General features: G+C 28.7%; 1 protein-coding gene across 1 annotated transcript; it reads right to left on the reverse strand.

The window, feature by feature from the left end:
• Window positions 1-2520: 2520 nt before the first annotated feature.
• LOC131648609 (protein neprosin-like) lies at window positions 2521-12056 on the reverse strand. Its single transcript, XM_058918352.1, has 10 exons — window positions 11853-12056; window positions 11544-11726; window positions 11359-11449; window positions 5628-5746; window positions 5022-5108; window positions 4710-4904; window positions 4378-4542; window positions 3704-3757; window positions 3459-3605; window positions 2521-2892 (listed from the first exon to the last, which is right to left on the reverse strand). Exons 1-10 carry the CDS (start codon window positions 12054-12056, stop codon window positions 2521-2523), a joined length of 1617 nt encoding a protein of 538 aa, XP_058774335.1.
• Window positions 12057-13031: the final 975 nt, after the last annotated feature.

Raw genomic sequence — 13031 nt, forward strand, 5'->3', positions numbered from 1 at the left:
TTTATGAAAATAGATTTTAATTTAGAAAAAGGCCTACTAACATAGCACCCCCTCTTTACTAAAACCACATCAAGCCCAATAACCTCTTTTTCCATAATTCTTCAATTAAATCCAATCAAATGCCAAATAATTATAATTAATAATTTAATTTCCGATTAAATTAAAATTATAAAATAAGGGGTGTTACACCACACACACACACACACACACACCTTTAGGGTAACCCTTCTTAAGCTGCCTGTTGCCTTTTAATTACGATCAAATAGTCAAGTCCCTCGATTCCGAGGATACCTAAAGAAAATGTTGCCCTCAGTTCAATGAAATCATCACAAGATCTTGTCCCTCGATGTTGCCTCGGAAATAAGATGATTGTCCTATTGCTAAGGTATCCTCGCATGTTGCCTAAAAAAGATTAATGACTATTATATCCTTCCCTAAAGATTATCTACCTCTTCATGGTAGGGACAGTTTTATAGAGAACGATAATTTCTCGATGACCCTTCGAATCCAATGAAAGGACTACCTCCCCTCTTTATGGTATGGATAGCCTTTTCAAACCAAAAAACTAAAAGAACATTTTTTCTTAACTTAGGGTAGGTGCTACTGATTACTTGCTCTATTCAAATTCAAATTTAAAATTCAAAATATTTTCCCACTTCTTTTCAAAGAATCTTTTCAAAAAGACTATGCTTATTTACAAGCTAAAGTTCTTATTCAATTTATTTTTCTATTCACACACTACACTTCAAACATTTTGAAAACAAAAAGGGAGATAAGCAATTAAGAGCCCATGGATAACTATGGATACAAAGGGTGCTTACACATTCCCTATGTATAACCTACCCCCAAACTCAAAGTCTTTTAAAAGGTTTTTTTCTGTTCTTTTAGCCTTTACAAATTGGATAAAATAAAAGTCGATGGCGACTCTTGCTATCCGCAACATTTAAAAAAGTCAGTTCTCCCACCGTATTACAATATGAAAAAAGAAAATAAAAACTGAAATAATTGATGAGGATTTGGTGTGGAGGAAGACCAAATTGAATAAATATATGCTTGAAGAAAGACAAAAAATGATGAAATAAGCCTGCCTGCATTTTGAGTTGGGAAAAAAATTCTAAATTTTGTGTAAAATTTGGTGTGAGCTTATTAAGAAGAAAGAGAGAAATATAATGTTAAATATAAAAATATGTTGCTTTTTGCTGGGGGATACCTCTTGGAAACTACAGTTGTCTACTTTTGTTAGGGGTTGTCCCTCGCAAAATTCAATTTTATCTTGACACCAATATGCCTATGACTAAAAAGCTGGGAAAAGATATTTCCCGTTGCATGAGGATACCCTTCATAAAGCTTCTTACATTAAGCACCTAAATAATTTTGAATATATTTTTTGTTTACCTCTTAAAGTGTTGCACATGGTGACCCCTCCTTACATTAAGCGCCTAAATAATTTTGAATATACTCTTGGCACCAAGAAGACACTGAAGTTTGTTGTTTGAACTATTAAAATTCCTCTTGTAGATGATCTCCATTTTGTATAATGGAAAAGATGCAAGCAGATTATTCAATTTTGGATCATAAACTCGGTTAGTGATCAAATTGCTTCCACTATTGTTTTTCATGAAATGAGATGGATGTTTGGGATGATTTACGAGAAAATTTCTTATAGGATTGAACGATACAATCTCAATTGTGAGAAATAGGGTTTTACTCATGGACCCTTTACCATCCATCTATCGAATCTATTCCCTTGTAGGTCAAGAAGAACTTAATCACAAAAATATAGTTGTTGTTAATGAAAATTTAGTCTTTGTTAATGCTGCTCATAGAATCAATTTCAAGCATAAAGGTGGTTTTAATGCTGCCAAACACTCAACTACAGTATGTACCTTCTAACAAAAGCATGGTACCATTGATTTTTTCTACCAAAAGCATGGTCGTCCAAACCTCAACAAAAACAAATCTTCTATCAATGTCATTCAAGTTGATGCTTATGTCCCTTCTTAAGCTTAAAGTGAGATACAGGTTACTTCAGATCTAAGTAATCATTCATTAATTTCTTAAGCTCATTATGATTCCCTTTTCACCCTACTACAATAGTCCAACTTTAATCCTTTAGTTCCTACATTTATCGCTAGTCAGGTTTCTCCCAGCCACTCACATAATGATCAAATTTTAGGTATCATGTATAATACAGTTTCTATGTAACTTTTATGAGTGGAACATCTTACCTCTCCTCTACTTTAGGAAGTAAAGGTTTTTGTTCTGTAGTAAAGGGTGAAGTATCCCTTATACTCATGTTTATTATAATATTTTCCAATTAAAAAAAAAATATTACAGTAATAAAATAATGATTGACCGAAGGAAATGTTTGAAAGGCATGGAAATGGTACAAAAACTTATTATTTATTTTATTTTCACATATATTCATACAATTACAAAGAGTCAAACACCAAGTAGTATACTGGTATCATGAACAAGTGCCTTTATAATTCTTGTGATATAATATGTAATAATATTTGTTTAGAGACAATTCTTATTCTTACCCGGTCCACCATAAAAAAAGTAAGTCCCCCAATTACGGTCAATTCCTCCTTTTACATTATAACAATTTGGGTGATCTGCATAATTCTGTGGATTTGTTGGCTTAACCCAAACTCTATTTGAATTTAAAACATTAATATGGCTAATATGTGCAGCTCTTTTATAACCCTCTTCAGGAAAGTGTCCACTACCCATTTGGACAGAAGAAGCTTGTGGATAATTTTGATTAAATATTTCTCCACCCCAATGAACCATAGTTGCAACATCTTTTAGGTTTGTGAATATGGAGGATGGCCAATATCCAACGGTTCTATTTTCATAACTAAGCCACCAATTTCCTGTCTTTACATCCTACACAAACAAATTTGAAACACAATAGTGTGTCACGAACCTATCAAGATACAATTTTTAATGTAAAAAAATTCTTGTTTCTTTCAAAATAATATCATTTAGAAATTTCCAAATCGACCCGACTAAAAATACCAAATTATAGAAAGCTTGCCCCTAACCCTAGACCTATCACCTAGAGAGATAAATAACTATAAAAGATACTTTAACCCCTAGGGAGAACTCATAACCATCAAAAGCATTATAAATTTGTATACCTCATAGTCAAACTCATATCATAAATGACAAATAGATGAGAAACCGACTCTACCGACATCCATACACTTCACACAAAACACTTCAACTAAAACTCTAAATTTAAACATATTCTCTCTACTAAGAATGTTATCTTGTAGAAGTTGCCAAATAAAATTCACCACTTTAAAAGTGGTCCAACTTACCCTACAAAAGAAAAGGTTAAGTATACATATTTAAATTATTATAAAAATAATTTTGTAAGAGAAAATGCATAAGGACGTTATGAAGCCTTATATGAATAAAATCAACCAAAAAAAAAAAGTAAAAATTACCTTCCATACGGATAAGGAAATTTTATATTGGTTTCCATTATATGTAGACATGTGAGCAATTGTAGCTCCTAATGCAATATCTTTGTTGGTTTGAACAAAGCCAGGGCATTTTAAGTTGAAGCAACCAGTTTGGTGATATGCATCAGCCTGCAATTATAAACACCATTCTGTTTTTCAATAAAGTTTCTATTGCATAATACTCGTATATACTTTTCCACCTTCTTTATTTTAATCAAATTACTTACCGTCCAAAAAATGAAAAATCTAGTGCGACGGTCCCCATAGAGTGGTACATCTACCTAGAAAATATCACTTGAACTTATATTATATTTTTCATATATAGCATATTTGAATAGAGATATCAATGAAATAAGCAATTACAGGATTGTTAGGAGAAAAACAATTTATCATATGTCCGTAAACTATTTATTATTCATTCTACTTTTTATAAGAATTGAAAATAATTTTATTAAATGGTATATTTTATTAGTTTTTTAATGGTAAAATAATATATTAATAAGAAAGATGAAATCTTTAAAAAAAATGTTTTTTTTTTCGTTTTGTTTTAAAGATTAAAATATAGTCAAAGTCACAAATTATCAAAAATATGTATCTAAAAATTAATTTTTATGAAAAACCAATTTAAAATAGATTCAAATTTAAATAATTTTTTGAAATTTATATTTGTAAAAAAATTACAGTAAAAGAATAAAATATTAGGTTAAAAATAATTATTTAAGATAAATTTTTCATTAGAAACTTTTTTAAAAAATTACTGTAAAGTTTTTTTAAAATAAAAATATATAAAACTAAAAAAATTACTTTTTTATAAAAACTGAAAAAAAAAATGACCCTATTTGTGGTAATTTAAATTGATTAAAATGAAGTAGTTAATATAATATGAGAACAATTAATATACCTGCCAACCAGTTTCAATGGTGTTGAGGTCTTTTCCAAATGTACCAGACATTACCCACATTTGAGCCAAGCTGAATAGATCGTCAGAGTCTCCCTGTGGATTCCACACATTCAAATTAGCTTGACCTCCATAGAACACTCCATCTTGCACATACTGAATTGCATGCTGCGGAAATAACAAATTACCAATATTTTTGTTACTTCATTTTCAAAAACAATTAAAGAAAATATAAAAAATAAATTAAATACAATTCATAGTAAATTTGCATGTTTTGCATATATCTAGATGATAAAAAAAAAAGTGATAAATATAGAGTTTATGGAATTGCATACTTGGTGATAATCGCTAGCAGTGGGAAATTTTTTTCCAAATCTACTATCAGAGCTAGCTCTTATCAAATCTTGTTCTGTTGTTCTTCTTATTGGAATTGTTCCATCGGGACATGATTCACCTGATAAACTCCACAGTTGAAAACCTCCACTAAAATTATTCATTTGATTATTCCCGTTTGGAATTTCTGGAGGATCCTAAAAACAAAAATATGCACACAAAATTTTTCAATTATAAAATTGAAATATTCTACTTCAATTATCTTCAAGAATATATTTTACTTAAATAAAAGAAAACAAAAGAAAAAAATATACCAATGGTTTTTGTCCTTTTAATAAAGGATGATCAAAAGCTGGTTGTAGATGTGTCAAAACACAATCTATGATATCGCCGTCAGGACTCTGCGAGTCGACAAAATTGCATTAGCTTATGAACAAGCATTAAAGTTAACATTCATACATATAAGCTTCTAATTGGATTGACTAATTTTAAATTTTAAGTATGGTAATTTTTTTAAGTTAATAATTTTTTGGGTTAAAAAAAAGTTGTTTAAGTTTTAATAAAAAAATTATAAAAGTTGCAATTTTGATAGAGGTATATTTGAAAATTATTAAAAATATCGTGAATAATTTTCAATTTATTTAAAACTAAAGTGAACAATTTGTAAATTTATGATAAATAGAGTGACTAATTTGAAATATATAATAACTTGCTTGTACATTTTAAAAAATTATAACAAATATTTTAAAGTTTTAATGTGAAAAAGTATAGGTGGTATTTGTAAATTTTGCATTAATAAGATTAATATCTCATGAAATTCTTTCAATTTTAACAAATCTAAAAATTTCAATATCCAAAATAACAAAAAAAAATTATAATAATTAATATGATATTATTTCAAATAATTTATTTTACCATACATGAATTGTCTTAACTGCTGGCTTGTTGAGTTGCTTAAGTTGAATAGCTATGGTTTCCTTCAACTTTTGAATTTCATCCTCTGATCTAAAAGTTTGATTAACTAATGGATTTCTTGTTTCTAGAGAATTATTAGAATAAAACAAAGAAACAAAGACAAGTAAATGTAGAAGGAGATAGGTGATTGGAGAGGTAAGGCCCATGTTAGTTTTGTGTTTATTTGTCCACAATTATGTTGTTTTCTTTTATTAACTATATATATACACATTTTTGTGTTTCTAGAAATATATATTTATCATTTTATTAACTTCAAATATGTACTTCAGTCAAAATAAAAACTTATTTAAACACCATTAAGGAATTATTTTTTATTTAAATATGTAATACTAATTTAGAATGTTGAGTATTTTATTTTTTAAAAATTTACAAAGTAAAGATAAATAGAAAAATGGCATGAGATTCAAAATAATATAATAAACTTTCAAGGATATGGAACATAGCTTTTGAATACCACCATCAAATTTCAAACAAATATTTTTCTATCAAACGAAAATGACCTTTTTTTATCAATTCATATCATTGTCTCAACTATAAATAAGAATAAATTATTATAATTTATAGATCATATTTATCAAAATAAATTGTTAACATAATTAAAATTCAAGACAAAGTGAATAAAAACTAAGATTCAATAGTGCATTGTACAAGTATAAATCTTATTATAAAACAATTTTGTTGACTAGGATTTAGTTTGTTAACCTTTCAATTTTCTACTTGCTTCCTTAATTGATCAAATTGTCAATTTGCTTTAGACAAACAATTTGTATGATCTCTTACCTCGCATAGACAAAAACAAAATATCTCAAATTCTTCAATTAAATTAATAGAAACCATTTTTTAAATTTTTTTTATTGAAATCTAAACAAAGATAGGAAATATTTTTTTAATAACCAAGTTTTAAGAATTATATACATAACTAGCCCCTATTTCAAGAAAATTACCCCAATAACCATGTTTGGGGGTGTTTTACACGTAGGCGCCATTCCATATGGCGCCTCCTATTTTTTTCAATATTTTTCAGTTACCTGCGGACTTAGTGTTACCTGTGGATTTACATGCAGACCAAACATTAAAGTTTTCTGCATGTAAATTCGCGGGTAATTCCGCAGGTAACAATAAATCCGTATGTAACTAGAAAAATTTGAAAAAAAAATAGGAGACGCCATATGGAGTCGCGCCAACGTGTAAAATACCCCCAAACAAGATTATTGGGGTAATTTTCTTAAAATAGGGGTTAGTTATGTATATTTTTTTTAAAACTTGGTTATTAAAAAAAAAATCCACAAAGATAAGATTAAGAGAAATAAGATTTCATAAACAAATAATATTCTAAAAATTTCTCAACAAGTAAAAAATTTGAATTGCCGTGTTAAACCAACAAACGACCCTCGACAGCCGTGTTAAACCAACAAACGACCCTCGACAGCTACACAAAACACTTAATGAATATTTTTGCAAGTGAAAGTAAAGGTCTTCAATTAGTAATTTTTTTTATAATCCGTATCTAAGCAATGATAAATCAACTACTATAATAAGAAATTTGAATCCCCATCTAATTACATACTAATTCTAAAGTAATCCATGGATTACTCAATTTTTAGGGTTAAAAACATCATTACGGAATAGATTCTTTGTTACTTAGGAGTTAGTTCCATCGTTACTATTCACGTGCCCCTTCAAAAATAGATTCTTCAACATCTCCCCTATTCACATCAAATAATTCAATTTCAATAAAATGCACATTCCATGGAACAATTCATTTCTTGCGGCTATGCACATTCAAGGAGGCGGCTAAATTCATTTCTTATAGTTGAGGGCTGTGTAATTGATGTTCTCCATACAATCCATTGCCCTATCATATTCTTCTTCATCATCTATATTATATCAAACAATCCTAAACCCTTGCATATACCGTCCTCTTTTGATTTCTTCTTCTCACCGTCAAACGGAAGCCCCGTCTTCAAAACGCAAGCGATCTCCTCGCTCCGATCCGAACGGTAGCCTTTGTAATTTGATTCTGGTCCGATTCGAAACCCTTCTTCACTTTCTCATGAACATGCAACGGAAGCATCCGATGTGGGTTTGAATCGTTGAGGTTGAATCGTCATATGAAGATGGTGATGTTACATTCTTGAAACCAGTTCTGAATCTTCAAAACAGGGTGAGATCTTTTTGAATTTTCTGTTCTTTCTTTAATCTCTCTCAACGATTCTGAAGGGTTTTTGTGATAGGAAAATGATGAACAAGGTTTCAAGGATTTTTTGTATGAATGCAACTATGGCATTTTTGATGAACTGAATACTGTGTTCTTTTTCTTTCTTCACATAATTTCTGGAAAATTTGTGTTCATGAGGAAGATGACGATGAAATTTTTTTAGGGTTTGATTGTTCTCTGTGGCTGATGTTTCTGAACAGTGATCTCTGCCTTAGAAATTTTGTATTGAATGCTTATATATGCTGACTTAATTAAGGTATTTCTCATTTTGCTTGCAGACCTATTTTGAAATTCTCTATTGGGCTTTTGCAACCTCTGATTTTCTGTTCTTAATGAACCGTGATTTTGTTATGCGGTAACTATGATAAAAATCTTTTACTGAGCTTCTGATTTAGTTGTTTACAAATTTTTGATTTTTAATTATAGACAAATTGAGATAAATCTTTGAAAATATTTTTGATCATAAGTTCTACCTTTATTTTTGTGTCTGATTTCTGAATTTGGTGATTATTATTATAGATTTGGAAGAAATTGATTTTTTGTTGTTGATTATGAATTGAACAGAAAATGTGGAAGTTTCTTTTGGAGACGATGAGTACCGTATTTGAGTGATATGAACGCAAATAATGCGAGCTTTAATGATGGTAGTTGAAATCTACTAGATTTCACTCTTCTCATTTTTTGTTGGTATTTTGAATATTTTATTGGTGGGTGTAATCTTTGTTATAGAATAATGATAGTAGTTATAGAATAACCAGTTCTTTGACAACATTTGATACTTTATTTATTTCTAATCAGGAATTTGGTTGTTTATTAATATATTTGTTGAAATTGCTTTATTTTTTTGAAGATTGGGCTTAAAGAGAAGTCTACAATCAAATAATAGTGTGAATGATTGTTTTCAAGTCCAGAACGATAATGATACTTTTTTTCATTCTTTCATTTTTTTTTAGGGTTAAAGGCCTTTTACCCCCTGCCATATAGGCGTGTTTTGATTTTCCCTCCTTAAAAAAAAATTTTGTAACAGACCTCACAAAATATATTACCATCATTAAAGACCCTGTTCCTCTTTCTTGTAATAGTATCTCCTAATGTTTGTAAGGGTTGCACCCTTAGTGCGAGCTTATATTCGATTGCCTATTAAAAAAAAACCCTGTTCCATTTTTTTTTTGCAAAAAAGGCCTAAGTGGACAATAAAAAATGCTGACTGTGCGTATGCTGCACACGTGGCATTTATTTTATTTTTTTTATAATTCCACGTGGAATTTCGTATTTTTTTTTAATACTTGAACTCATGCCCTTTAACTCCTTACCACCAATGCACTTACCACTAGGCCATATGAATTTACTTGTAACACTAACACACAATGCACATATTATTATCACTTAGTTACCACTTAATTATAAATTTTACTTTAATTATAATAAAATGAAATTATTTATATATAAAATAACTAAAAATAAATAATATATATAAAATAAACTGAAAATTATTGAAATAATTTAAATATATTAATTTAAATAAATAAATTATATATATATAAATCGAAACTAATATAAACTTAAATTATAATTTATTCTCTTAAATATATAATTTTATTCTAATAAATAAACCGAAACTATTATTAAGCACTCCCCTCCACTCAAATGCTTGAGCTTTTACCACTACACTATAACAATTAGTTTGTTAATATTTCACATGATATTTATATGTAGTAAACATTGTCAATACATAGTATTTCACATGTTCTCTTTAAAAATATTTAGAAATTAATATTTTAAATACATTTGAAAAATTAATATTTTAATTATTTTTAATATTAACAACTTTTAGATTTATTTTAATTAATTTTCAGTTTTAATGTTCTGTTTTAAGTGCTTTTTATAATATATAGCATATAATAATAAACTGAAATTAATTTATAATATATAGTATAATTTGGATAAATAAACTGGAATTAATTTTTCACATTATTTCAAAATATATACTATAGTTTATTATTTCAGTTTATTTCTAAATTTATCTTAATTTATTCTTATATATCACTTTAAAAATAATTGTACATCAAAACACATTTTAATAGTATATATTATAATAAAAAACACTTAAAACTGGAAATTAATTATAATAAATTTAATAATTTTTTAATATTAAAATAATTAAAATATTAATTATTCAAATGTATTTAAATACAAGGCAAATTAATTCAATGTAATGACATGTTTACTACATATAAGTATTATGTGTATTTATATGTCATTTAATTTAAGTATTGTTATATTAAATAAATATTTATAAAATAAAAAGAAATATTAAATATAAAAATTTTAAATAAAAAATTAAAAAATTTAAAATTTTTTTTATAAAAAATAAAAAAAATAAAAAATATTATGAAATTCCACGTGGAATTATAAAAAAAATAATAATAAATGCCATGTGTGCAGCATATGCACAGTCAGCATTTTTTTATTGTACACGTAGGCATTTTTTGCAAAAAAAAATGGAACAGGGTCTTTAATGATGGTAATATATTTTGTGAGGTCTGTTACAAATTTTTTTTTTTAAGGGGGGGAAAATCAAAACACGCCTATATGGCAGGGGGTAAAAGGCCTTTAACTTTTTTTTTTTAATGTTTTTATACTATATTGATGTTTCAGTTTTCAAGTTCTTAAGATTGTTTTCTCCCATAAATTGGACCATAATTTCCAGTTCAATTCTTTCCACCATGTTATAGATTGTTTGTTATAAACATTTTTAAAAGTTCCAACCTTTCCAAGTTGAATAACTTTTGCAAATTTTGTTTCTTTTGTTTTCTGAAAGTGCAGGAATTTATCTTCATGATTTTTATATTATGTAACTTTAGTATCTAATGGAGAGAGAGACTGTAGTTGGTTAATTATAGGTTCTCTTTGAAACCAAATGTGACTGAGTGTAAATTTGTTTATGAAGTTGGTTTTTGTACCTTAGTTGAAGGATTTTTTTTCTTAACTCACCAAATGATATGTCTGTGAAAGAGATATTGTGTAAAAACATAGTAGAAAGATATATTAAATATTTGTATAATGATTGTTATTACTTTAATTTCTAATGCAATTGAATTATTTTTAATGTGAATTTGTTTCTATCTTGAATCTTCGGTACATTAGTATAGTAGCAATAAAATTCTAAAATAACTTACCTAATATTCACTCACAATTAGAATAAAAATCCTATAGAACAATAATATATGTGGATAATAATGAACAATAATATCTATTTAAATTTTTAATACAAAGTTATAAACCTTCCTTAATAAAGGATCATTTGACTTTTATTTATTTATTTACGTGGATCCTTATTTTTATAAAAGGAAAAATATTGTTTATATTATTTAGATTTAATTTTTTTTAATAAGTAATGATTTCATTAAACTCCAACAGGATGAATTACAAGCAGTAAAACACAGCCTCTAAATTACCTCTTGATACATTTAAGAGGCAGAGTATTCCAAATATGAAAACTACAGCAAACAGAGGAAACGTTAACAGACCTAAACCACTTCCAAGACACTATAATGATCGACGTAATACAATCATTGAAATTGAAAATATTACCGTTAAACATAATCGCGTTCCTCATCGACCAAATATTCCATATCACAACCATCCAAATAACCCCTACTGTTAATTTTTCATCTGAGTCCTTAATCTTATGATTGTGATATATGAACAACTTCAAATCTTCCACTGTTATATTCAAGTCTCCTCCAACCCAATTTTCAACCTTTTCCCGAATTCTTGTTGTTATTATGCACGTTTCGAAGAGATGACTAGTATTCTCATCTTCCTAAAAACAAAACACACAGCATTTCTCGCTAACATTCACTAATATGCCTCTCTTCCATAGCTGATCTCTTGTAGGGAGTCTATTGAGCTTATTTCTCCATCCAAACATCTTAATGTTTGAAGGTACATTCAAGCTCCACATGAAAGCTAACGCCTCCTTAACCGTTATGTCCAGCTCCTCCGTCTCTGTAGTGTTACGCAATACAACAGCACAAGATCTTACCGAAAATCCCGCTACCGGATCCGAGTTCCAGACAAACTCGTCTGGTGCGTCATGTGTAACACCCCTTACTAACCCCGCGGCAATATAAAACAAATATTCAGAGTACATAAAATATGGGTGCCACAATTCATAATAAATAAACATCATTCAGTCATGTCATGCATTCAATGAGGTAATCATCATAAATTAAAACGTTTCATGTTAACACAGCAGAAATTTATCAAACGGACTAAGTTTAACATCTTTAAAACTTATCCTTCAAAACATCAAAACGTAGCGAGAGTTATCAAACATAAACTCTAAACATCGCGTCCCCAGTGTTACAACTATCAGAGCATGACACCTGACGCTACTAAAATAACTGACTCATGAGCTAATCCTCACCGAGTCGAACAGCCGCTATCCTCAATCTGAAAATGACAACATGTAAGAGTGAGTCTCATCATAATTAACAAATGTTATAAGGTTATAAAGCAATAACACATCACAGTTGCATCATTCACCCAATTGTTTCATAAACAGACATTCAAAACAAGTCAAACAACAATCAACACATCATCAACATTTACAACACTGGAATACCTCCAATCATGTTATAAATTATGCATATGTATGAACTGACACTATGCATGTGGTACCAACATCATCAAATGGGGATAACCCATGACCGATCCAACATCATCAAGATACGGCCCTGCCAGCACAGATTCCACACAATGGGAATCATGCCCTTCACTGATCCAACACACCCTTATGGATACAGTATCATCAATGAACATGAATGAATCCAACATATACAACATACTTATATCATCGTCATCATCATCATCAAAATCATCATCATCAAGTATGTTCATATATATTAACATCATTCAATCACAATTCCATCATCATCATATAGAAAATATACACGTATTTGCACCAATCATCATCTTCAACAAGAAATAGCATACATGTATTTTCATCATTCTAAAACCAATCAATCATCATCATATAGATTATTCTATAAGGTTCGTTTAGCTCGAAACGACACATCAAACGGACTAACAGTTAAAAAGTTATGCATCTTTGAACTTTTAAAAT

The sequence above is a fragment of the Vicia villosa genome, linkage group LG2 (genome assembly GCF_029867415.1).
Source record: "Vicia villosa cultivar HV-30 ecotype Madison, WI linkage group LG2, Vvil1.0, whole genome shotgun sequence".
Classification (NCBI taxonomy): domain Eukaryota; kingdom Viridiplantae; phylum Streptophyta; class Magnoliopsida; order Fabales; family Fabaceae; genus Vicia; species Vicia villosa.